We start from the raw sequence: 23,885 nt of genomic DNA on the forward strand, positions 1-23,885 counted from the left end.
AGCATCTCAAGCCTTGTTTCGCGTGGATGATTATCTTATAGCACGCGATGCACGTGGGCGTGATCGTATTATTGACCTCAGACAGAAAAGACTGTACCTCGCGTTGGTTTCATACGGATTATTTTATCAGAGAAAATTTGTTTTCGACATGATTACTTCATTTAAAAATAGACACTTCAAGCTTTCTTTAGATATTTCTCATGTCATTTTCGTTCATTTTAGTGACTCATTTCAGGAAGATATTCTCGGAGACTGAGAATGAAAAATCGCACCCTATTTGTTTTCTTGATTTTACAAAACCAAAAGAAAAAAGTTTTGTTGATATTGCGAGTGTAGCCTATACAAATAATACTTTCAGTCAATATTAAATTAATGAAGGAACTATGAGTTTCACTCTGTAGTGTATTTTTTAGGGTTGATAACTTGAAAGTTGTCACGATGGTGTTGCAAGGACAACGCAGGAGTCGAGGAGTAAATTTAAACAGTCTTTAATAAATGAAAACACAGAAGATATTCCAACACGAAAGCTTGAGCATAAACAAAGAAACACAGAGAACATAACGAGTAGACCAGACGAAGGAGAACTGAACAGGCAGGCACTAATAAACACAGGATAATTACAAAACACAGGTGCAGGGGATTAATCAATGAAACTAAACAAGAACAGGAATGTGACCAAATAAGGAAACACAAGAAGAACTAAGTGCAAAAACGTGACATTACTCCCCCCATCCCGGAAGGCGCATCTCGCGCTGTAACAATACCACTGGGGAGGGGGGGTGAGCACCCTGGAGGCTGATGCAGGACAGGGACATGGGGGAGGCCTTCAGGGCAGATCAGGGGACTCACGAGGCCAAGATGGAGTAGGGAGCCATGGCGGGATAGACCGTCCGAGGAGCCATGGCTGAGCTGGGAGCTCAGGGAGCCATGGCAGACCAGGCACTTTAGGGAGCCGTGGCAGGATAGACTGTGCGGCTGGAACCCTATAACCCCCCCCCCCCCCTCCCCCCTCCCACTCAGGAACAGGAGCCCTTCTTGGGCTAAACACGGGAACAGGAGCCCTCCATGGGCTAGATTTGGGGACTGCAGCTCTTACTTGACACTGGTCTGGGGCTAGAGCCATCTCTCGACTCGGGTCAGGGGCTAGAGCTGATACTGGAGCGAACTCTGGGGATCTAGCCGACACTGGAGCGAACTCTGGGGCTGGAGCCGACACTGGAGCGAACTCCGGGGCTGGAGCCGACACTGGAGCGAACTTCTGGGGCTGGAGCAGACACTGGAGCGAGCTCTGGACATTTTGTAAACATTTACAAATGTTAAATAGTTTCAACTTTAGATTGGGTACTGCAAAAACAAGAACAAACAATTAACAAATGATTTGTTAGGCTGTGTAAAAAGTAGGGGTGTCCCTAGTCTCAGCCTCAGACGTCACGCCCACGGACCATTGGCTAAATGTCTGATGCATATGGCACACTTTTCTGGAAACACTTCAGGAATGTCGAAGTCGTAATCTGACTGGTTGAATTAAACTGAATTTCTGGGAGACGCGTTTATTTTTCGGTCCGCCGGGAAACAAAGATGCCGTGGCACCAAATCCCCTCACAAAAGAAGAAAGCCGTCGTGTTTACAACTGTGATGACGAACGCTTATCAGGGTCAACTAAATGCTGGATTTTCAAAAGTATGTGAAATATTTAAAGTTCGCGGCATAGAATCTTTAAAATACATCCGAGAGTTTCACACACCGGTTTGTTATTGTGGCGACATTTCCACGCCCCGAAACGTGACGCTATATGAAACAAACTATGATTGGTTGTTTGACATGTCGGTCAAACGGCGTCATGGGCGGGCCTTGGCCAATGAAAGCGGACATATATTCCAGACCTTCTGCTGTCAGTCTGAAGGTCTGGCTACGTGAGACTAGGGTGTCCCCGACTACGGATTTACAAAGTCGAATCGGAATTTTCGAATCTTGCCGATAGTCAACTGATAGTCGAATCATATGTTTGGGGGCGGTGGCAAAATACATTACCAATAGTCAAGTCAGACATTCAACAGTCATAAATACTGATGTTAACACACAGGGAAAATATGTAACGAATGCCTCGCAGATAAAAATAGGGTAAATAATGTTTTATGTTTTGATTAAAAGGTAGTTAACATTAAACGTAAGCGAAACCCTAAGAATTCAAAACATTATTTTACAATAGTGCTCTCATTATAACGTTGTGTATGACAGTAGTTATTAATGTTCTGCATTTCTGTTTTGAGCTGCACGTGCTGAAGATGACCAGTAGAATGAAGCATCTGATAGCAGGTTTTTACTCATCATATATCTCATATATAATACGCTTCGTAATTTATACAACATAATGTTAATATTACAGCTTATTATAGGCTGTGTGCACAAAATGCCCCGAATGCAGAAGTGAACGTGTCTGCACTCTGAATGAGCTCCTTTTGTGGACGCGTTCTTGCAGCAACAACGTGCAGAAACACGGCAAATAAACTTTAAAAATTCACAGCGTTTTATTATAATAGTGTTCTTATTATAATGTTATGTATCATTGTTATTAATATTCTGCATTGTTCTTTGAAGAGATAATCACTGTAGTACTACAATGAAGCATTTTACTGCAGCGCAACTCAACCAAATGCATCTTATACGAGTTAAATAATATATACACAATATATATAACCGGTTGAAATGTTTTGAAATCACTTGTACACTACCTGATAATTTTTTTACAGATTTTACCGATGTCCTTGCTACGTTTCTGTGCGTTGATCATGGTAATATCATTGCTGTCTATGGAGGGTCAGAGAGCTCTCAGATTCCATCAAAAATATCTTAATTTGTGTTCCGAAGATGAACGAAGGTCTTACGGGTTTGGAACGACATGAGGGTGATTAATTAATGACAGAATTTTTGGGTGAACTGTCCCTTTAATATATTTTTAATACTTGAGTTCAGACATGCAAACTTTGGAGAAAAAAAAATGAAAAGTGCTTTTTCTGGCATATTCTGCAACAAAGATAGCTAAAGTCAACAGATTTTACTAATAGACCTACCAATATAAAAATAACAAAATGATGCCGCCATCTTTCTAAAGTCATTTTTACTGACCTGTAATTTGGCTCTGAATCTTGTCTCATGAAAATTGTAATTTTGACCCCCCTCTACAAAATAGTGGACTACTCAGTAAATATGCATCCATGGAATTTAATATTTTGGCTTTCATCACTATACATGTATACATACACTATAACTTTCTTCAGAAAAAGTACTGACAAAATCAAAAATGTGAGCTGGGGAAGTTTCTGAAATTTGGTTGATTTGACATGGAATGACCCTCATGCCTTTTTCCAAGTCTTCTAAAGACATACAATAGTGAGATATTTGAGAGGAATAGACCTAATTAATTGTCTTTGAGCTGGTTATTTTTAGGGAACTGATTGATCCAATTCAAAAATTAGTTATCATGTTAGCAGCTTACTGTAGCTGATGATTGCCAGTGAATATATACAGAATATATATATATACAGTAAATGCAAGGAGTTTTTTTTTTTTTCTTTTTTTTTTGCAATGGCAAGTAAAGATGCCTTATCAACCAGCCACTGTGGTGGGAGAACTCAGATTGGCTTTTGACGTTAAATGCTCTTGTTTAGAATGCTTTTGTTTACTCTTGTTTAAAGGGGTCATCGGATGCCCATTTTCCACAAGTTGATATGATTCTTTAGGGTCTTAATGAAAAGTCTATAACATACTTGGGTTAAAGGATTAGTTCACTTTTAAAAAAACTTTTGCTGATAATTTACTCACCCCCAAGATGTCCATGTATTTCTTCAGTCGAAAAGAAATTAAGGTTTTTGATGAAAACATTTCTCCATATAATGGACTTCATTGGGACCCAAACGGTTCAAGGTCCAAATGACAGTTTCAGTGCAGCTTCAAAGGGCTTTAAACAATACCAGACGATGAATAAGGGTGTTATCTAGCGAAACGATCGGTCATTTAAAAAAAAAAAAAAAAAAAGTTTAAGTTTTATAAGCACAAATGCTGGCCTTGCTCTGTTCTGTGATGCGCGTTCGTGACGTCACGTAATACGCAATTACATTGAAAAGGTCACGCTTGATGTAGGCGGAAGTACCACGTCAGTGTTTACAAATGTGCGGAAGGAGGACCATATACACATATTCAAATGTCTTTGTGTCAGTTTATCGTTTAAAATGCCCATTTCGTGTGCGTATCCTGGGTGTTTTAATATTAAAAAGCCTAAAAGAAAATTTTGGATTTTACGTCAACCGTGACCTTTTCAACGTAATTGCGTATTACGTGACGTCACGAACGCGCATCACAGAACAGAGCAAGGCGAGCATTTGTGCTTATAAAACGTAAACTGTTTTATTTATTTTTGAAATGACCGATCGTTTCGCTAGATAACACCCTTATTCATCGTCTGGTATCGTTTAAAGCCCTTTCAAGCTGCACTGAAACTGTCATTTGGACCTTGAACCATTTGGGTCCCAATGAAGTCCATCATATGGAGAAATGTTTACATCAAAAACCTTAATTTCTTTTCTACTGAAGAAAGAAAGACATGGACATCTTGGATGACATGGGGGTGAGTAAATTGTCCGCAAAAGTTTTTTTAAAAGTGAACTAATCCTTTAAAATTTCTCAAGGTAATGTGTAAAACAACACCCTTTTTACCCTGTCAAAAGCAGCTCTTTTCAGGCCAAGCCGTTTTCTTGCATGCCGCTTTAAATGCAAATGAGGTCTGCTCACCACGCCTCTAGAGCTACTCTCTAAAAGACGGTAAACTTTAGCCACATTCATCATTTAAGTTGCTAAGTAGCACATTATTAGGAAAGATGATTTGTAAAGATTCATAAAAAAAAACATGTACTCACTTCTGTAGGTGAAGCTGGATCACAAATGATTTGCGTGAACATAGGCACATTTAGGTAGCTCGGGGGGCGCATTCCCTTCACAAACAAACATAATCCACAGCGTCTTCAGCGGCTCAGATGTCAGGAGTACATGACGACTGCTATGTTCATTATTACATCCAACAACAAAACACTTCAGTCGCTTAGGAGTCATTCTTGTCTACATCTGCTCCGGCGTCAAAACAATGGTGGACTGATGACAGCTCACTCAGGGTGGGTCTAAGGTAAGACACCAGTCCAGTCTGTTGTGAAACGCTACTGTCAATCAACTATCGTGGGAGGGCCTGGGTCTGTGTGACATCACACAGAAAAGAAGCTGAGAACGACTTGATTTGAGAAAGGGGTAATGATTTTAGTAGATTTAAAAAAAAAAAACACAGGGTGGTTTTTAATCATTATAGGGTGGTATAAATTGTAGGGTGAAATTTCACAGACACATTCTGGGGACACCTGAGACTTATATTACATCTCGGAAAAAAGGGGCATAATAGGTAAAGTAAACATGAAACAGCAGTCACAAACCATTTTTCTTTAGGTTTGCAATGTGGCAATGTGCAGTTGGCAGATTGTAACAAAAGTATCTTTGTGAACTCAAATTATGAATAAAATATGTATAATATGATGTATAATATGCATTTATACATCCACACTTTCCTAAACAGGGTCCTTTACTCATCTGTTTGTCCTGTTTTTAAGAGTAGCTCAAACGTAGGACTTGCATCAGATATACGCAACTATCTGTCTACTGTCCTTATCTAGTTTAGTCAGTGTCTTTGATTATAATGGACTCAATTTGCTGTTGATATGACGTGAGGCAACATGCCACTCACATCCAGTGTAGACAGGGTGTAATGTGAAAATTTCCATGAACAGCACAACTTCTTAAGATCCTCCCCTACATTGTAGTCTTTCTAAAGTCTAGTTTAAATATAGCAGTGAGTTTTAGGTGTCTGGTATCCTGAATATCTCTCTTGACCTGCTCTGTCTCTACTTCATGCCACTGTTCACCACTGCTGGGAGGCTACTGAACTGATAAGGTAAAGTGGGTGTTTTAAGTGTTGTGGAGGCAGTCCAATGCAACTGACTGTCACACTGTGATGTCAAAAATAGTGTAGGAAGTGGAGCAGCTTGGTTTTAACTAATGCTAGTTTTGCAGTGAGGATCAAATTTGATTCCCCGTTTTGACCCTTTCATCCAACGTGAATATCACTGTAGCAGAAATTGCATTAGAGTGGGTAAGTTGATTCATTTCTGTGAATCTCTTCAAACTGTCAGTTTCACTGAACCATTTCAGAAATTATTTGACTATTTTTTTTGCATCTTGCTCATGGTCTCCATAAATGTAGGTAAATAATGTGATTTATTATGATTATTATGTGATTTAGAGCATGGCGCTAGCAACGCCAAGGTCATGGGTTCGATTCCCAGGGAAAGCAAGAGCTGATAAAAATGTAAAAACTTGAATGCAATGTAAGTCGCTTTGGATAAAAGCGTCTGCTAAATGCATAAATGTAAATAAGTGTACTGTATTTTACTTCACATTTTGAATCTACCTGGATTTAATGACTTAGTTGAACAGTTGTTTTCTTGGATCACTTTTTTAGACCATGACAAACAAACAAACTTGTTTAAACCATAGCACAGCAAATAAATACTTGTTGAGATGTTTACTGAATAACACCAATAGACTAAAAAATGGCAAATACTTTTTAGAACAAAATGTTACTTCAACTGTTTAAAAAACATTATTAGGTTTTGAAGACACATTTCAGTGTGTCCTGTGTTTTGTAAAGATCACTAATTGTTTGACTTTTCTTTTGGGTAAATTTTTAACTTGTGGTCTACTACAGTGGGTACGGAAAGTATTCAGACCCCCTTAAATTTTTCAGTCTTTGTTATATTGCAGCCATTTGCTAAAATCATTTGTTCTTTTTTTTTCCTCATTAATGTACACACAGCACCCCATATTGACAGAAAAACGCAGAATTGTTTACATTTTTGCAGATTTATTAAAAAAGAAAAACTGAAATATCATATGGTCCTAAGTATTCAGACCCTTTGCTGTGACACTCATATATTTAACTCCGGTGCTGTCCATTTCTTCTGATCATCCTTGAGATGGTTCTACACCTTCATTTGAGTCCAGCTGTGTTTGATTATACTGATTGGACTTGATTAGGAAAGCTACACACCTGTTTATATAAGACCTTACAGCTCACAGTGCATGTCAGAGCAAATGAGAATCATGAGGTCAAAGGAACTGCCTGAAGAGCTCAGAGACAGAATTGTGGCAAGGCACAGATCTGGCCAAGGTTACAAAAAAAATTCTAAATGCACTTAAGGTTCCTAAGAGCACCATAATCCTTAAATGGAAGACGTTTGGGACGACCAGAACCCTTCTTAGAGCTGGCCGTCCGGCCAAACTGAGCTATCGGGGGAGAAGAGCCTTGGTGAGAGAGGTAAAGAAGAACCCAAAGATCACTGTGGCTGACCTCCAGACATGCAGTCGGGAGATGGGAGAAAGTTGTAGAAAGTCAACCATCACTGCAGCCCTCCACCAGTCGGGGCTTTATGGCAGAGTGGCCCGACGGAAGCCTCTCCTCAGTGCAAGACACAAAAAAACACCTGAAGGACCACAAGATGGTGAGAAATAAGATTCTCTGGTCTGATGAGACCAATATAGAACTTTTTGGCCTTAATTCTAAGCGGTATGTGTGGAGAAAACCAGGCACTGCTCATCACCTGTCCAATACAGTCCCAACAGTGAAGCATGGTGGTGGCAGCATCATGTGGGGGTGTTTTTCAGCTGCAGGGACAGGACGACTGGTTGCAATCGAGGGAAAGATGAATGCGGCCAGTACAGGGATATCCTGGACGAAAACCTTCTCCAGAGTGCTCAGGACCTCAGACTGGGCCGAAGGTTTGCATTCCAACAAGACAATGACCTTAAGCACACAGCTAAAATAATGAAGGAGTGGCTTCACAACAACTCCGTGACTGTTCTTGAATGGCCCAGCCAGAGCCCTGACTTAAACCCAATTGAGCATCTCTGGAGAGACCTAAAAATGGCTGTCCACCAACGTTTTCCATCCAACCTGACAGAACTGGAGAGGATCTGCAAGGAGGAATGGCAGAGGATCCCCAAATCCAGGTGTGAAAAACTTGTTGCATCTTTCTCAAAAAGACTCATGGCTGTATTAGATCAAAAGGGTGCTTCTACTAAATACTGAGCAAAGGGTCTGAATACTTCGGACCATGTGATATTTCAGTTTTTCTTTTTTAATAAATCTGCAAAAATGTCAACAATTCTGTGTTTTTCTGTCAATATGGGGTGCTGTGTGTACATTAATGAGGAAAAAAAATGAACTTAAATGATTTTAGCAAATGGCTGCAATATAACAGTGAAAATTTTAAGGGGTCTGAATACTTTCCGTACCCACTGTATGTGTGTGTGTATATATATATATATATATATGTGTATATATATATATATGTATGTATATATGTATATATATATATATATATATATATATATATATGTATATATATATATATATATATATATATATATATATATATATATATATATATATATATATATATATATATTAGTGCTGTCAATCGATTAAAATAATTAACTAATTAATCACACATTTTTTCTAAAATTAATCGTGATTAATCACGCTTAACCCCACCTAACATTCAAGTTTTTAAATAAACAATCTTCAAATGTACACTGTACAAACAACATAAAGACAGTATATTTTTAATATTTCTTTAATGGTATCTTTTTTATGATTGAAGGCCAGCATCACTGATATCAATACTACTGATGTCTCTATAAAAAAAAAAAAATGCCCCCTGAATATTTAACCATTGACTGTAGCCATTCAGCATTACAGTATAATTGAGAGCTATCAATTTTAACATTTATTAGACTTAACGTGTAATTTAAGTGAACTTAAAACAATCTTCACATGAACCCATTATAATAAATGACATATTTAGCTACCTGTGCCCTTCAGCAGAAATATACAGAAAATTAATACTTACCAAACACTAAATTCTAAATTAAATATAGATGAACCCCTTAAAACTATAAAAGTTATTGATTTCCTCTTTTTTTCTTTTGTTCTTGGATTAATAGACATCACAGCAGCTGGTTATTAACTTATTTGCCTGCTATTGCTTTAAAAGCTGCTTCTGCTGAAGGTGATGGGGATCTGCATCTTATTTTCTCACAAATCTCTTTACATTTTCTGACTCACTTCAGGTCTGAAAGTCTCAACTAATGAGCGGATGAGTTGAATTGGGTATTTTAGATGAGGGAGGCAGTGCTGGGGTGCCTCAGGACAGTTTTTAAAACCATTTCAGAGACATGTACTTAAATGTGACGCATATATAACATAGGCTATTGCCTTTTTGGTAACTTCATGCCTTAACTGACGGCATAACTATGACATTGCATGCACGTAGTTTCTTTCGCTGTATGATATGAAATGATTTAGGCTGTGTCCAAATTCAGGGTCTGCATCCTTCGGAGTACTCATTTGAAGGATGTTACGTCACAGCGCCGCGACGAAGGCTGTCCAAATTCGTAGGATCCTTCAAATGCGGCCCACAAATACGTCCTCCTTTTCCCCGAATTGGAAGGATGGGTGTGGTGGATCCTTTCCCGTCCTACCTATCCCATAATTATTTTCGGCAGAGCGTAATGGCGGACGAAGCGAGCGGTAGCGGAGTGGGAGAGGAGTTTCTCTGACAAAACAAGCTAAAGTTTATGCTTCGGCTCAATGAATTTGTAGGAGAAATTAGTAGAATACTTAAAAACAAATAAAAATAGGCTATAATGGCTTACCTGGATGTGACTGTCTTGTAGTCTGATATAAAAAACTCTCCGACAACGAGCAAAGAAAGTATTTAATTTATTTAATTGCTTTATTTCTTCCAAAATAATTAAAATGAGGAGAATAACTCTTTGTTTGTCCATTTTCCCGCTTCTTGCTTGGCGCTGTCACGGTTGCTAGGCGACAGGATATGAGCAATGGGTAAGGGAGGGAACTGAAAGAAGGGTAGGCTGTCCAAATTCACAAACACCGACTTCCGGGTTTTGCGGACGTCGGAGGATCCCTCCTCCTTCAACCGGGTAGGAAGGATCCTAAGGAGGATGCAGACCCTGAATTTGGACACAGCCATAGGCTACAGCGCGCACCGGCACCTTTGTGCGTGTATTTGCAGAGTGCGCGCTACGAGCACAGTATCTTTTCCGCGCTTGTTTGACTCGCGTCTGGCGTGGAGGCGACGTATAGAGCACGTGTCTGAAACTTCTCCCGTTTGATGTGGTCATAAAGACATTCTACATCTAAATAAACGCAATCATTTGCAAGAAAAATAGAGACAGAGGCAGCAGTTGCGAAAGGGGTGGCCAACCCTAGCCCCGCCCCTGCGTTAATTGCGTTAAATATTTTTAACGCGTTAATCTGAAAATAATTAATAGCATCCGTTAACGTGCTAATTTTGACACCACTAATATATATATATATATATATATATATATAGAGAGAGAGAGAGAGAGAGAGAGAGAGAGAGAGAGTAGATCACATAAGGCTAGTGCTTTTATAACTTTTGAATAGCTTTTTGCTTTCTAGCCTTTAAAATTCTTCTAAATTTCACATGAACAATCATTTTGAACTCTGTATGAATGTTTTTCTCCCCTTTTTTCCAGGAAGGAATTCAGCAGTCACACAGTTTAGATTAATACTGATTATTTGAGTGATGGATGTCACAAATGAATAACATCAGTCTTGGTCTGAACATGTGAAAAATGAACAAGAATTTAAACAGAAAGTATCATTAAGTTTGCATTTTGGATGATCTCTTCATAAAGTAGAACACAAATATATATAAGGACCAAGGTACAGCTAGATAAAAGAGATGAATGATCAAGGGCTGCATGTATACTAAATATTCCCTTGCTGTGTCTTATGAATAGTCATCATTTTCCATCTTCATTGGTCTTTTCTTTCTGCCGTATCTACATAAAGCTGGTACTAATTAAATAAAGCTCCTATTAATTCCAGGGTTAGTTCAGTTGATTACTGTAAATGTGTTTTATGTATGTCTGTGTGTGGAGGTAAATGAAAGTTTGGAGATTGGGTATAGTGAGAGGTCAAGCCTGGTTTGAGTAATCACGAACCAGTACATATTGTATAAATGGATTTGGGCGAAAGCGAATGAGGCAGAAATTGAAAGCAGTGTCTGTATGTTTTCTTTCCCTAAGGTTCTGTATGCAGAAGAGTGCAAAGCTGGTGCCAGGAGTGACCTTGGACCTAATTGAGAAGTAGGTGTTTGTTTGTTTTTTATTTCCTCCCCTTACTCTGCTTCATTTGGTTGTCTGCCCTTTGTGGTCTTTTCATCCCTCCTGTTTGTTCTCTAGAAATAGCAGAGAAACCTGGAAAAGCCATGTAAATGAATAAAATCTTAGAAAAAGTCATAGAAAAAGTCTATAGTGAATGAGTTTTTCTACTTAGACTTTTCTCTACTAGAAACTGCTCATTGTGAGAGCAGTTTCTATGAATTTTCTGTAAAATTATTTAGTAATCATTTAGAATATCTGGAAAAAATAATGAAAGCCCTGTATTTATTGGAGTTATTATTATGCACTTTTATTTAATTGTAAGTATTTCTGTTACTCCCTATTATATGCCCAAATTTTGCTAAAACAATTTGATTTATGCTTGTTTTCATCCTAATCTGTTTGGTTTTGTCCAAAATTTTTTTTACATATGAATTCTTTGGTTCTGTGCAGGGCTGGAGTGAGACTCATTTTCAGCCCTGGAGTTTCAGGCCTTAGACAGGCCCACTTGAGTTCACAACTGAGTATATTAAAATAATGTAATTAAAACCTCAATATATATGTCTGTAATATAAGTCTACAGCCTTGTAATTCATTGTATTTTTCTAGAGCTTTCTTTTTTCATTCTGGCCTTTTCGGTGCCACCTTTGCACTTTCTATTATCCATTGTTTTTATGTCAAATTTTCTTTTTGCTCACGTATCTCCAACAACTGATGTTTTTTTTTTTTTTTTTGGTTTTTTTTGTGCCGCTGTCTGGGGTGTCAAAAGATAATTATGTCATCATTAACTTGCAGGCTGGTGGGGCAGCGAGAAAATAATAAATAAAAAGAGTGGGGCTGCGGTAAAATAATAAATAAAAAGAGTAGGCTGCTGTGAGTGCAGGCAGCAGCCTAGGGACAGCATCCATATTTCTATCCAGTGGCATGACAACACCGGCCCTCACGGCCACAAAAAAACAGACCGGTCCACCAGGAATTCTCCCGGTGCTCCCGATTAGCCAATCTGGGCCTGGTTCTGTGGATTCCAGCTGCAATAACTTTACAGTGATCTAAAAAATAAATAAATAAACCAATTAGTGTGAATTATGGTTTATCTGTATCTAGTTTGATGCTTTCTGACAGCATGATTATTTTCATAGGGATTCATTAGGGACTATTTTAGTAATTATTGACACTATTTAGAAATCTGTATTCAAACTATTAAGAAATTTTATTTAGATTTTTTTTTTATAAATCACTACAGAAAGTTAAGTGGTTCTAAACAGAACTTTTTCAGTTGGCCTGAAGTTGGCCTTTGCAACCTTTAAGTTCATCTTTGCACTTTCTCCTGTGTAAGAACTGTGGGGCCCCTGAGGCAAGATGGGGTTGAATGGAAGAAAATAGCTAGTTCTTTGAGCTTTGTGCAGATGAAAAACATTTCATGCGATCATGACAGCTCTAACACCTCTGTTTCCTCTTTCTCCATTCCATCTGCAACCTTAAATGAGTTTACAGTCTCTTACAGAAAATATAGAGAACACCAACCAGAGTGGTGTCTTCAAAACTTTAAGGTGTTACACAGTAGTAAATGCATCCCTGTTCTGAAGACTCATGTAATTATTATGTAATCACAACTTTTCTATTAGTATCATAACTGCTTGGTGATATCTTAGTTAGTTTCCCTCTACATTTTTCCCAGGGGTCTTTGCAGTCAGAAAGCACTTAGTTGTGAATAATAGAGAATTAAGAGTGAAACTCATCACAGTGACACCATCACAATGATGCTGCTTTGGGGTTTCAAATGCTTTTTGCTGTTTTTTAATGCGTTTTTGATGTAGTTGAACATGACTCCTGAGGCAGTCCCTTTGCTTATGATAACTTTAAATGATACTGCTGGAACGACAAAACATAATTCTTTTTTTTTTTTCTTGGACTTCACTGGTGAAATTATCAGGTTGCTCATAAACTATTAAATTTCACCAGCAAATTAATTTATGTCCCATCGCTGGGATTCCTGTTCACTCCCCTTTTGTGGCACTCAAAAGCACCCCACCCCACATACACATGCACAACTTTGAATTCTGATTGATTAATGCTCTGTGACATCACAGGATGAGGGAGATTAATGACCTAAACGGTTTTCTTAGGACAGAGAAGTTCTGTAAAGGAGTTACTGGTCCGTTTTCGGAAAGACTGACTTTTGTGTCCTAACAGAAAGTGCAGCGAATGAACATCAACAGTTTTAGAACATTCACTTTGTAATCATTGAGTCTGACCAGCAGCAAGCTGCAGGTTGACAATATGCAAAGCACATTCAGTTGACAGAAACCCCGCCCAATTTTTTTATTATTATTTTTTATATTTTTATTTTATTTTTTGACACTGTGCATCATCACGAATGGCTAATTAGTTACTGATTAAATGTTTGCTAGAGCTATTTATAGAGGGTTAGTTCGACCCAAAAAGTTAAATTCTGTCAGCATTTAATTACCCTCATGTTGTTCCAAACCCAAAAGATTTCGTTAATTTTTGGAAAAACAAAAAAGAAGTTTTTTTTTTTTTTTACAGTGGTTGCCAAAATTGTTAGAACACCTGACAGATCTGACAATATTGCCTCCAAAACATGATTTCATTTCATAATGTTCATGAAACATGCAGATGGTTGCTCTAAGCACAACAAATATCAGATGGAGTCGTCCTGTTTTTATCCACTTTTAACTTTAATATTTCATATGTCCACCTTTTGCAGCAGTTACAGCAGCACATCTCTCTGGCATTGTGTCAATATATTTCCTGACTCAAGCCAAAGGCTTTCCTTTGCATGTACAATAGATCTGTCCAGGTTATTTTCCAACTCTCTCCAAATTTGCTCGATGGGGTTGAGGTCCTGACTTTGAGGGGGCCAGTCCATCATTTTCAATGTTCCAGCAGATTCCTTATGTCACAGGTAGTTCCAGCAATAGTTCGTTTTATGGGTATTGTAATGGCCAATCCAACAAAAACAACTGAAACCTCTTAAATATGCCAAGTGTTCTAACAATTTTGGCCACCACTATATATATATATATATATATATATATTTTTTTTTTTTTTTTTTTTTTTTTTTTAAATCATTTTTGTCTATGCATTGACATTCCATGCAACCAAAACATTCTTCTATCAAAAAGTACAAAACAACATGAAAGTAGTCCATACGAAGTAGTCCACATCTTCTGAAAAGACAAGATCACTACATATGATGAACAAATTTAATTTAGCCACATATTCATATATAAACCTTGATCAACAAATGCATAAAGACCGTAAAATATGGTGTACTTCTCAGCTGTACTTGCTTGACGTTTGAGAACCAATGAGGTTTGTCCAGTCAGTCTGTTGTCACAGTGGTCCACACATTCAGTGTTTCCCAAAACAGTGGTCCACACATTCAGTGAGTCACAACGAACATTCGCAAAAAGCATTGAAAATTGTGTGAATCTCTCAACTTGTGGTTACAAACATAGTTTCTTGTTAGTAAGCTAACATGCAGTAAGTATAATCTATATCTTTCATTTTATATAAAATATTAAGACAATGAAAGCACAGGGTTTTTTTTAAGAGTGTATGTCTTGTACCCCAGGTAGACAACTGAGAGCAAAAATAGCAAAGTAGTCTTCAGATTCAATGTTTGTTATTTACAGCAACAATCTGGCATTTATACAGTCTCAAACTGATTGATTTAAAATGTAGTGGTTAGTGCGTCGACATACAGCGCAACTGCACTCACGGCGACCTGAGTTCGATTCCTGCCTCGAGGTCCTTTTCCGATCTCACTCTCCTCTCTCCACCCAATGCTTTCCTGTCAGCTCTCCACGGTCCTCTCACACTAAAGGCATAAAAAGCCAATAAAAATATAACTTTCAAAAAATGTATTTCAAAGTTTTAAAAAACTGTAAAAGTTGTGCTATATTCTATGTCTTGTAAAGTCATGCATTAGTTTTGTGATGAAGAGACTGAAATTGTGTTCTCTGATGAATCACATTTGCACTTCTGGATAGTAAATTTTGAGGCTTTGCAATTATTTATGAGATGAGGCATCTTTGACTTGGCACGTGGCACAATATGACTCGAGACACCAAGTCTTATTATATGCAATCAAACATGAAATCTCAAAAGGAAACTGTTGTATAATGTTAATTATGAAAAATGATTAATGATTTATTATTTTGAACTTTTTGCATTATGTCATGTGCTATGGGCACTGAAGTTAGGTAGCTGCTAAAAAATTACCAAGCTGTCACATAAAACTGCTCTTAAAAATGTGTGTGCATGGTTGGAACTAAAAGTAATGTCTACGAGGTTGACATTTTGGAGGTGAAACCCAGTGTGTGCACTGTGTTGAGTGGTACATGCATCATATTGTTGAAAAGAACCATGTCAAGCCAAGAAAGTTATAGCCTACCTAGATTCACACTGACACTAAATTATACCTTCAGCTAGCGAGAAGTTACTCTATAAATTGTGCTCCATAAAACATACAGCTCCTGGAGACCAGGTGCATTACTCATGATTGGAAACAAATGAAGAAAGTAAGTTTGCTGAATGGATAGAGTAAAATTTGGCAGTGTGGGGCTGTCGTTAAGATATGTGTGTGTGGTGATAGATGGCATCTGGGAGCAGCAGTGTGTTAGTCAGTGGCACGTTAGAGGCGATGACATTTGCTCAGGGCTTCTGCCCAGCATGAGCTGCCTGACTCACCCACTCATCACGAGGACAGAGCCCACTGCTGCCAGTCAAATACACAGCACTGATGCCTGTGACTCTCACTATCAGGTGTCAGGAATTTGTAATGATAGACTTTGGTTGCACCCACATACATCCAGTTTTTATACATTTCTATCTCTGTCTCACTATGTATCTTGTGTACACACATGCAAGCGGTCACATATAAGCAAAATGCATGTTCTGTCCATAGCTACCTTCTAAGCCAGTATTCTAGCTGCCATGGAACCACATAAGTGACTGATTTAGAGTGCTATTCATGAACAACTCATATAAATGGCACTCCACATGGGAGAATAGACTCTATTTATTTCAGTAGAGTGTGACCTTAGCATTTTGCAAAGATAACAGTGTGATAGTCTAATAAACATAAAAATACATAGCACACACATGGAATAAACAAAATTATCAGTGTAGTTTGATATGAAATACAATTGAACTTTTTAGTTTTGTGTACCATTGTTTTTGTTTTTTCACAATTCAATCTGGAATTGCTTTCTGTGCAAAACCAACACACTGCCTTAGACGTTGTCAAAAGTGAGGTATATTTTAAGGCAATATACTTAAGTTTTGGCCTCTGTGTCAGAAGTAGACTTTTTGATGTCGTAAAATGCTACCTACAATACAAAGGAAACTCACAATGTTTCAGCTGTTTCTGAGGCAGTTTATTTGAGTATCAGCTCTCTCTGAGAGCTTTAGCATCCTGCTGACATGTCAACACCATGTCCTCATGAATACATTTTGATATATTTCCCTTCATTTTCTGTTAGTACAAGACCGCTCCATGACTCTCAGCTTTCTTTTAAATTATTTAATGTACAGTATGTGTAAATAAATCTATCATGAAAACATGTTATAAATGCCACTGTGTAAATTATTATATTTCAATAACTAATTAAGATTAGAAGCATCATTGTATAATTAGATTTAGAAGTAAAAAAACTTGCCTTATGTGCAATGTGCACGTTTAAATAGCTTTTTTCCCCCTAAAAATGAATACCAATTTAATTGAATGTAGTTTGAGCTTTGTTGTGAAGTGTAACCATTAATATTATAGTAAGGTACAAGTAATGGGGCTCCCTATAGCAAGCGGTAGTTCTGTGTGTGTGTGTGTGTGTGCGCGTGCTTATGTGTAAATGAAATATTTGTTGACTTGATTATTTTATGAAGTTATTTCCCCAGGCAGAATAAGATTCTTCTTATTCTTGGATAATTTAAATTACAAGATGACAAGTCATAGCTAGTTTACTTTTAAGTAATTAAAAGTTCTACAAGGCCGTGAAGACCATGGTCACATCAGTCAACAAAAACATTAAAAATAATAATAATTATCCTATCTTTTAACACAGTGCATAATGTATTTTGGAATGTAATGTGGATTTTATGGCATAACCCAATTATGATATGATCATTCAACAGCAAGCCTTTGTGAGATGTGTATAGTTTTGCTCAGTCTGTCAGGGAGGACTGCTAGAAACTGTTAAAAAATTAAGGTGAAATAGCTCCAGCATCATTCATTTTTCTAGGCCAGTGTTTCTAAATATTTCTCTTGGTAGCCTCTTAACACTGCACATTATGTCTTATCTGATACAGCAAATTAAGGTCATGAATATGACTTCACAAAATAACTAATAAGCTGAATCAGGCGTGTTAGATGGATCATCCAAAATGTGAGTTTCCTTAAAATATTTTTCAGATTATGCTAGGATTATAAGGCATTATCATTCTCTTTGAATGCTTCTAATCTATACACGTCCACATGTATTACATCATATTTATACTGTCGATACATTACATCTGTGTAGAACAGAAATACAGCATGTGGTCATACCCCATCAGTTTCCTGCCGTGGTTAGCTGTTCTTCTCCACGGTGTGTTACCTCATCTCAGCTGCTGAGATGAAAACCAAAATCACCTTCACCCCTTAAGGTGAGAATTGAAATCGTTGAGCGATGACGTTTGTCCTCCCAGAATATCCGTTTTCTTATTGTCACAGACTGAGAGTAGAAAATTGTTTTTTGATTCATTGTTCTTCTCTTCCCTCTCACTTTCTCTCTGTCTCTTTCTGTCTCTCTCTCTCTCTTTCTCTCTCTCTCTATATATATATATATATATGTGTTTGTAGAAAACTTTTTACTCACATTTCTTTTACACTTTGCAGTAGGGTTCTATATGTTAACATAATTTAGCAGTTAACATGAACTAACAATAACCAATCTTTTTGCAGCATTAATCTTGTTTAATGTTAATACAAGTTAAATGGTAATACATTTGTTAATTAGTAAATGCATTGTAAGCTAACATATATTTATTAATTAACTTTAACCAAGATTATTAAATGCTGTATAAATTGCTCTGTTACTACATGATACCTTGTACATTATCTAATATTGACATATAGAATCTTGTTGTAGAATGTTACTACTTTCTTTTTAGCTTTTTAAATTATATTTTCTTTTCCAAATCAGACAGATGGACAAAGAATTTAGCTGTTTTCATCTTGAACTTAACAGTGTAGAAGCTTATATGTGCAGTCTAACAAATTTTCAAGTTTAACTAGCTTAAAAAATGGCAGACAAAAGAACTGCCCACATTATCATGAAAAGGCCGGCTGAACTCCAGGACTGAAGATACCAACCACAGTTATTTTTTATTGTATTGTGTTGTGTGTTGTGTTGTGTTGTATTGTATTGTATTGTATTTATTTATTTATTAACTATATATTTTGATATTTAAAGAAATATAAGTTTATGGCAGTGATTCTCAAATGGTGGGCAGTGTTTCCCCTGCCATTATATAAAGGACCCAATATGAATATGAATTATGCGTGTCTCTGTGTTAATGAGTGGCGGAGACGCTCATTATATTTACTACTCGTACTGAAGAGCGTGTGACGCTTGCGGTGATATTAACGTCTGCCATCTCACTAAATGGGGACATAAATACATGAACAATACATCCAAAACTGCTCTGTCACTTCATGAGCATTTGACCATTTCATTTGAGTAAAACTATCCTCGTATCATATACACACAGAAATGTAAAGGTATTCACGGAAACCCCTCAAAATAAAAATTCGGTTTAAACTTGAAGACATTGCGGCAGAAATATATTACTATTGTTCAGTAGAATGTATGTAAAAAGCTAGTACTACTACTAAAATGATTAAAACCTTATTTTTAAGGAATAATCATACAATATTTGTTCAGTGTTTTAATTGTAATATGAAATCCCCTTTATTTTCCAAAATAATAAGGTAATAATAATTTATTAATTAAAAGATAAATTGAAGCCTTAATGTAAATACACAACACAGAATTTCTGAGGAAAAAAACATAAGGCTATTGTAAGAATAATTGTAACTTGTTTTTATACTTTCAAATAATTAGACATGCTAAAACAGAATTTGGTAACAATAAAACATAAGGTTGGAAAAGATTTAACATTTCATTGGGCCCTAAACATGTAATTTTTGTTAAACTTTTAGTCAATTGATTTTAAATTGTTTCATCATTTTAATTAATTAGACATGCTTTTTGATTAATGCAATTTAATTTGACCATTACAAAGATGTCCAGAAACATTAAACGAAAAAAACGAACTCCGCCCCCAGCCACTTTTTTTAGAAAAAATATTTTCTACTCAGAAATTGCTAGCAAATATCACAATACAATTACAAAGAAATGTCAAGCAACACATTGAATTAAATGTATGAAGAAAAACTGAAGTAGTATTTTCTTGTAAAACATAATTTTAGTTTTATTTACAACAAAATCTATTTTAAGTGTGCAGTTGCAACTCAAAGTGAAAACAAATATGACCCAGACTACATAAAATATGAGTTAAAGCCGGGTGTTTTGCAGAGTTTATTTCCAACTGCCCCAGCACACTTTCCTGTAAGTTGCTAGGGCTGTGTCTGAAAGCTTGGGCAGCTGACTTGTTGCCTCGCTGCTCTATCAGGCAACTTTTTCAGCTTTTGGATGCAGCCTTGTACTCCTAAATACCATGATTAGCAAGTTCAGGTGTGTTTAAATAAGAGCTAAACTCTGCTGGACATGGCAGGAGCAGGATTGGACTTCCTTGGGTTACAGCTTTTGGTGCTGTCTTGGATCTCCACATGACGGCCAATGTAAAATATATGGCACTGTTTACACCTGATACATTGGATACATTTTTGTCAATTCAATCATGAGTGGACAATGTTAAATAAATTGTAAACTGGGACTAAAATGTTTTGAGCTTGTCCATTTTCTGCCATTTCCAGAACAAGTCAAAAACACATTTCTTTTACTTTCGTAGTGTAGACACTCATGTGGTTAAATGTGGTCAAACATCCACAAAAGACCACCTGTTCTCCACCAACTGATTTCTAATGCGTTCCTGCAGTGTTTGCCATAGTATTGTGGCTATTAGAGCAGAAACAAAAGCTGCTCATCTTTTATCTTATTGTCTCCTTTCTCGTTCATGTGTAAGTTGTGAGAGCTTAGTTTGTGCTTTAGAAATATCTGAAAAAGATTGCACATATACATGCACAAATAGCACTTCATGCAGCATTTTTGATTAAAACAACAGGTGTAAATGGGAAATGTTTCTCCCTCATCTACTTATGATCTGATGTTAATTCCAGGTGTAAAACAGATTGTGTGGTCTATGGTACAGTATGTGTACATCTGTGTTTAGTTTAAATTTAACAGATGTGTGTCTACTTCACTTTGGGCATAACAGTTAGGACTAATTTATCTCCTTTAAGTTTGTCTCATGGTGCCACCCACAAGTCCGAAAGTCTGTGACTAATCTCTGTTTCTAATCATGACAGCAATTACAGAATGCAGAATTCTGTCTTAATTTTAAAAGGGAATTATGCTGCCAATGTTCTGTTGTTTTGCTGTGCTTTTTCTCCTCTCTCGCTCTCTCAGCATGTACATATCTGATTTGGGGATGTTTGTAAGGTTAGGGTGTGATCTGTTATTTCAGTATAACTCCTTTGAGCAGCAGTGTTTGTGTCCAGCAGTGTTTGTGAAAGAAATTGTGGTTTTAGATGCTCTGTGTCATCTTATCTCCAGTGGGCAGTAAGTGGGATGTTGATTTAGATGTGTTCTTTTTGTATTACACAGGTCTGTCTGTCTCTCTTTCTCTCTCTCTCTCTCCCTCTCCCTCCCTCCCTCTCTCTCCTATTCTCCATCACTCATTAATTCATTTATCTCTTTTGAAAACACTTCCACTGTTTGAGATATCTCTGGTCACAGCATGCACGCACATTCTTATTCTAAACCAGGACAGGAGGGATGTCCCATTAGTAATTACACTAGAAGGGATGTCATGGTTGCTTAGCAACAGCATTCTGGGAAGCTGAATCTTGTGCAGCTCTGTTAGTATGCACCATCACACCTCAGTCCACCTTTGATTATTGGCATATCAACATACATACAGTCCTGTCACATGGACCAATATAACGCCATTACCTCTTTTCAAGTCAAGTTACTTTTATTTATATAGCACTTTATACAATGCATATTTCCTGTATGCATTGTATAAAGCTTTCCTGTAGCTCAAATAGTAGAGCATGGCTCTAGCAACGCCAAGATCATGGGTTCGATTCCCAGTGAAAGCAAGAGCTGATTAAAATGTAGAAACTGTAACTTGAATGCAATGTAAGTCGCTTTGGATAAAAGCGTCTGCTAAATGCATAAATGTAAATGTAAATGTAGCATATTCTTTCAAAGCAGCTTCAGAGTAATAACACAGGGAAGTAATGGTGTTAAAGTTTTTAAGTAGTAAAATTAAAATGTATAAATTGTAAAGTAAATTCAATTTCAGCTTTAAAGCAGCTCTACAAATGACAATGCTGTCATTATTCAGCTGAATTTAGTTCAATTTTGATTCAGTTTATTTAATAGCAGCGTCTGTGTTGAAAAGGTTCAGTTATCAGATCACTTTGCATTATATAGTTAGTCTTTCTTTCTAATGAGCACCAAAATTATTTTTCTTATAAGATTCATGGGTTTCATCTATGTACATATTCATTTTTCTCAGGATCCCGGGCAGGCTGAATGACAGGAGGACACCATTAGGGGAGCTGAACTGGATTTTCACAGCTATCACTGACACAATTGCATGGAACGTCCTGCCGAGAGGTTTGTCCTGATTAAAATCCAGATATTTGCAATCTCTGAAGATTTAGTTTTGTGTCAATCAACTGCACAGACCTTTCAGGGCTCCCAAAAGAGTGACAAATTCATTTTGATCATTCAACATGTTAAATTATTTTGGCTCAGTTAGAACCCAGATTTGCCTGTTGTCTTTGCTTTTTCCATAAATTAGTAAATGTTTTTTAATCGATTGACAGCACTTCTATATATACACTCACCTAAAGGATTATTAGGAACACCTGTTCAATATCTCATTAATGCAATTATCTAATCAACCAATCACATGGCAGTTGCTTCAATGCATTTAGGGGTGTGGTCCTGGTCAAGACAATCTCCTGAACTCCAAACTGAATGTCAGAATGGGAAAGAAAGGTGATTTAAGCAATTTTGAGCGTGGCATGGTTGTTGGTGCCAGACGGGCCGGTCTGAGTATTTCACAATCTGCTCAGTTACTGGGATTTTCACGCACAACCATTTCTAGGGTTTACAAAGAATGGTGTGAAAAGGGAAAAACATCCAGTATGCGGCAGTCCTGTGGGCGAAAATGCCTTGTTGATGCTAGAGGTCAGAGGAGAATGGGCCGACTGATTCAAGCTGATAGAAGAGCAACTTTGACTGAAATAACCACTCGTTGCAACCGAGGTATGCAGCAAAGCATTTGTGAAGCCACAACACGCACAACCTTGAGGCGGATGGGCTACAACAGCAGAAGACCCCACCGGGTACCACTCATCTCCACTACAAATAGGAAAATTATTATATTATTATATTATATTATATTATATTATATATTATATTATATATTGTGTATTTTTTTTTTTTTTTTTTTTTTACTGCTTTGTACATTGGTTATTGGCTATTTCCTGTTATTTTGTTTCATTACCTGTGTCCTGTCCTGTTACTGTCTTTCTGTTGCACTGTGGAGCTTCTGTCACTATAACAAATTCCTTGTATGTGTAAACATACTTGGCCATTAAAGCTCATTCTGATTCTGATTCTGATTCTGAAAAGAGGCTACAATTTGCACGAGCTCACCAAAATTGGACGGTTGAAGACTGGAAAAATGTTGCCTGGTCTGATGAGTCTCGATTTCTGTTGAGACATTCAGATGGTAGAGTCAGAATTTGGCGTAAACAGAATGAGAACATGGATCCATCATGCCTTGTTACCACTGTGCAGGCTGGTGGTGGTGGTGTAATGGTGTGGGGGATGTTTTCTTGGCACACTTTAGGCCCCTTAGTGCCAATTGGTCATCGTTTAAATGCCACGGCCTACCTGAGCATTGTTTCTGACCATGTCCATCCCTTTATGACCACCATGTTCCCATCCTCTGATGGCTACTTCCAGCAGGATAATGCACCATGTCACAAAGCTCGAATCATTTCAAATTGGTTTCTTGAACATGACAATGAGTTCACTGTACTAAAATGGCCCCCACAGTCACAGATCTCAACCCAATAGAGCATCTTTGGGATGTGGTGGAACGGGAGCTTCGTGCCCTGGATGTGCATCCCACAAATCTCCATCAACTGCAAGATGCTATCCTATCAATATGGGCCAACATTTCTAAAGAATGCTTTCAGCACCTTGTTGAATCAATGCCACGTAGAATTAAGGCAGTTCTGAAGGCGAAAGGGGGTCAAACACAGTATTAGTATGGTGTTCCTAATAATCCTTTAGGTGAGTGTA

General features: G+C 37.4%; 1 protein-coding gene across 1 annotated transcript in view; it reads left to right on the plus strand.

The window, feature by feature from the left end:
• LOC306844463 (regulatory-associated protein of mTOR) overlaps positions 1-23,885 on the plus strand; it is a 285,322-nt gene that overhangs the window by 164,549 nt on the left and 96,888 nt on the right. Inside the window, exons 8-9 of the mRNA XM_079376622.1 lie at positions 11,233-11,292; positions 22,081-22,181. Coding sequence (XP_079232748.1) covers positions 11,233-11,292; positions 22,081-22,181 — 161 coding nt within the window. The remainder of the gene's footprint in view (positions 1-11,232; positions 11,293-22,080; positions 22,182-23,885) is intronic.

This window comes from Barbus barbus, assembly GCF_936440315.1.
Source record: "Barbus barbus genome assembly, chromosome: 25".
Classification (NCBI taxonomy): domain Eukaryota; kingdom Metazoa; phylum Chordata; class Actinopteri; order Cypriniformes; family Cyprinidae; genus Barbus; species Barbus barbus.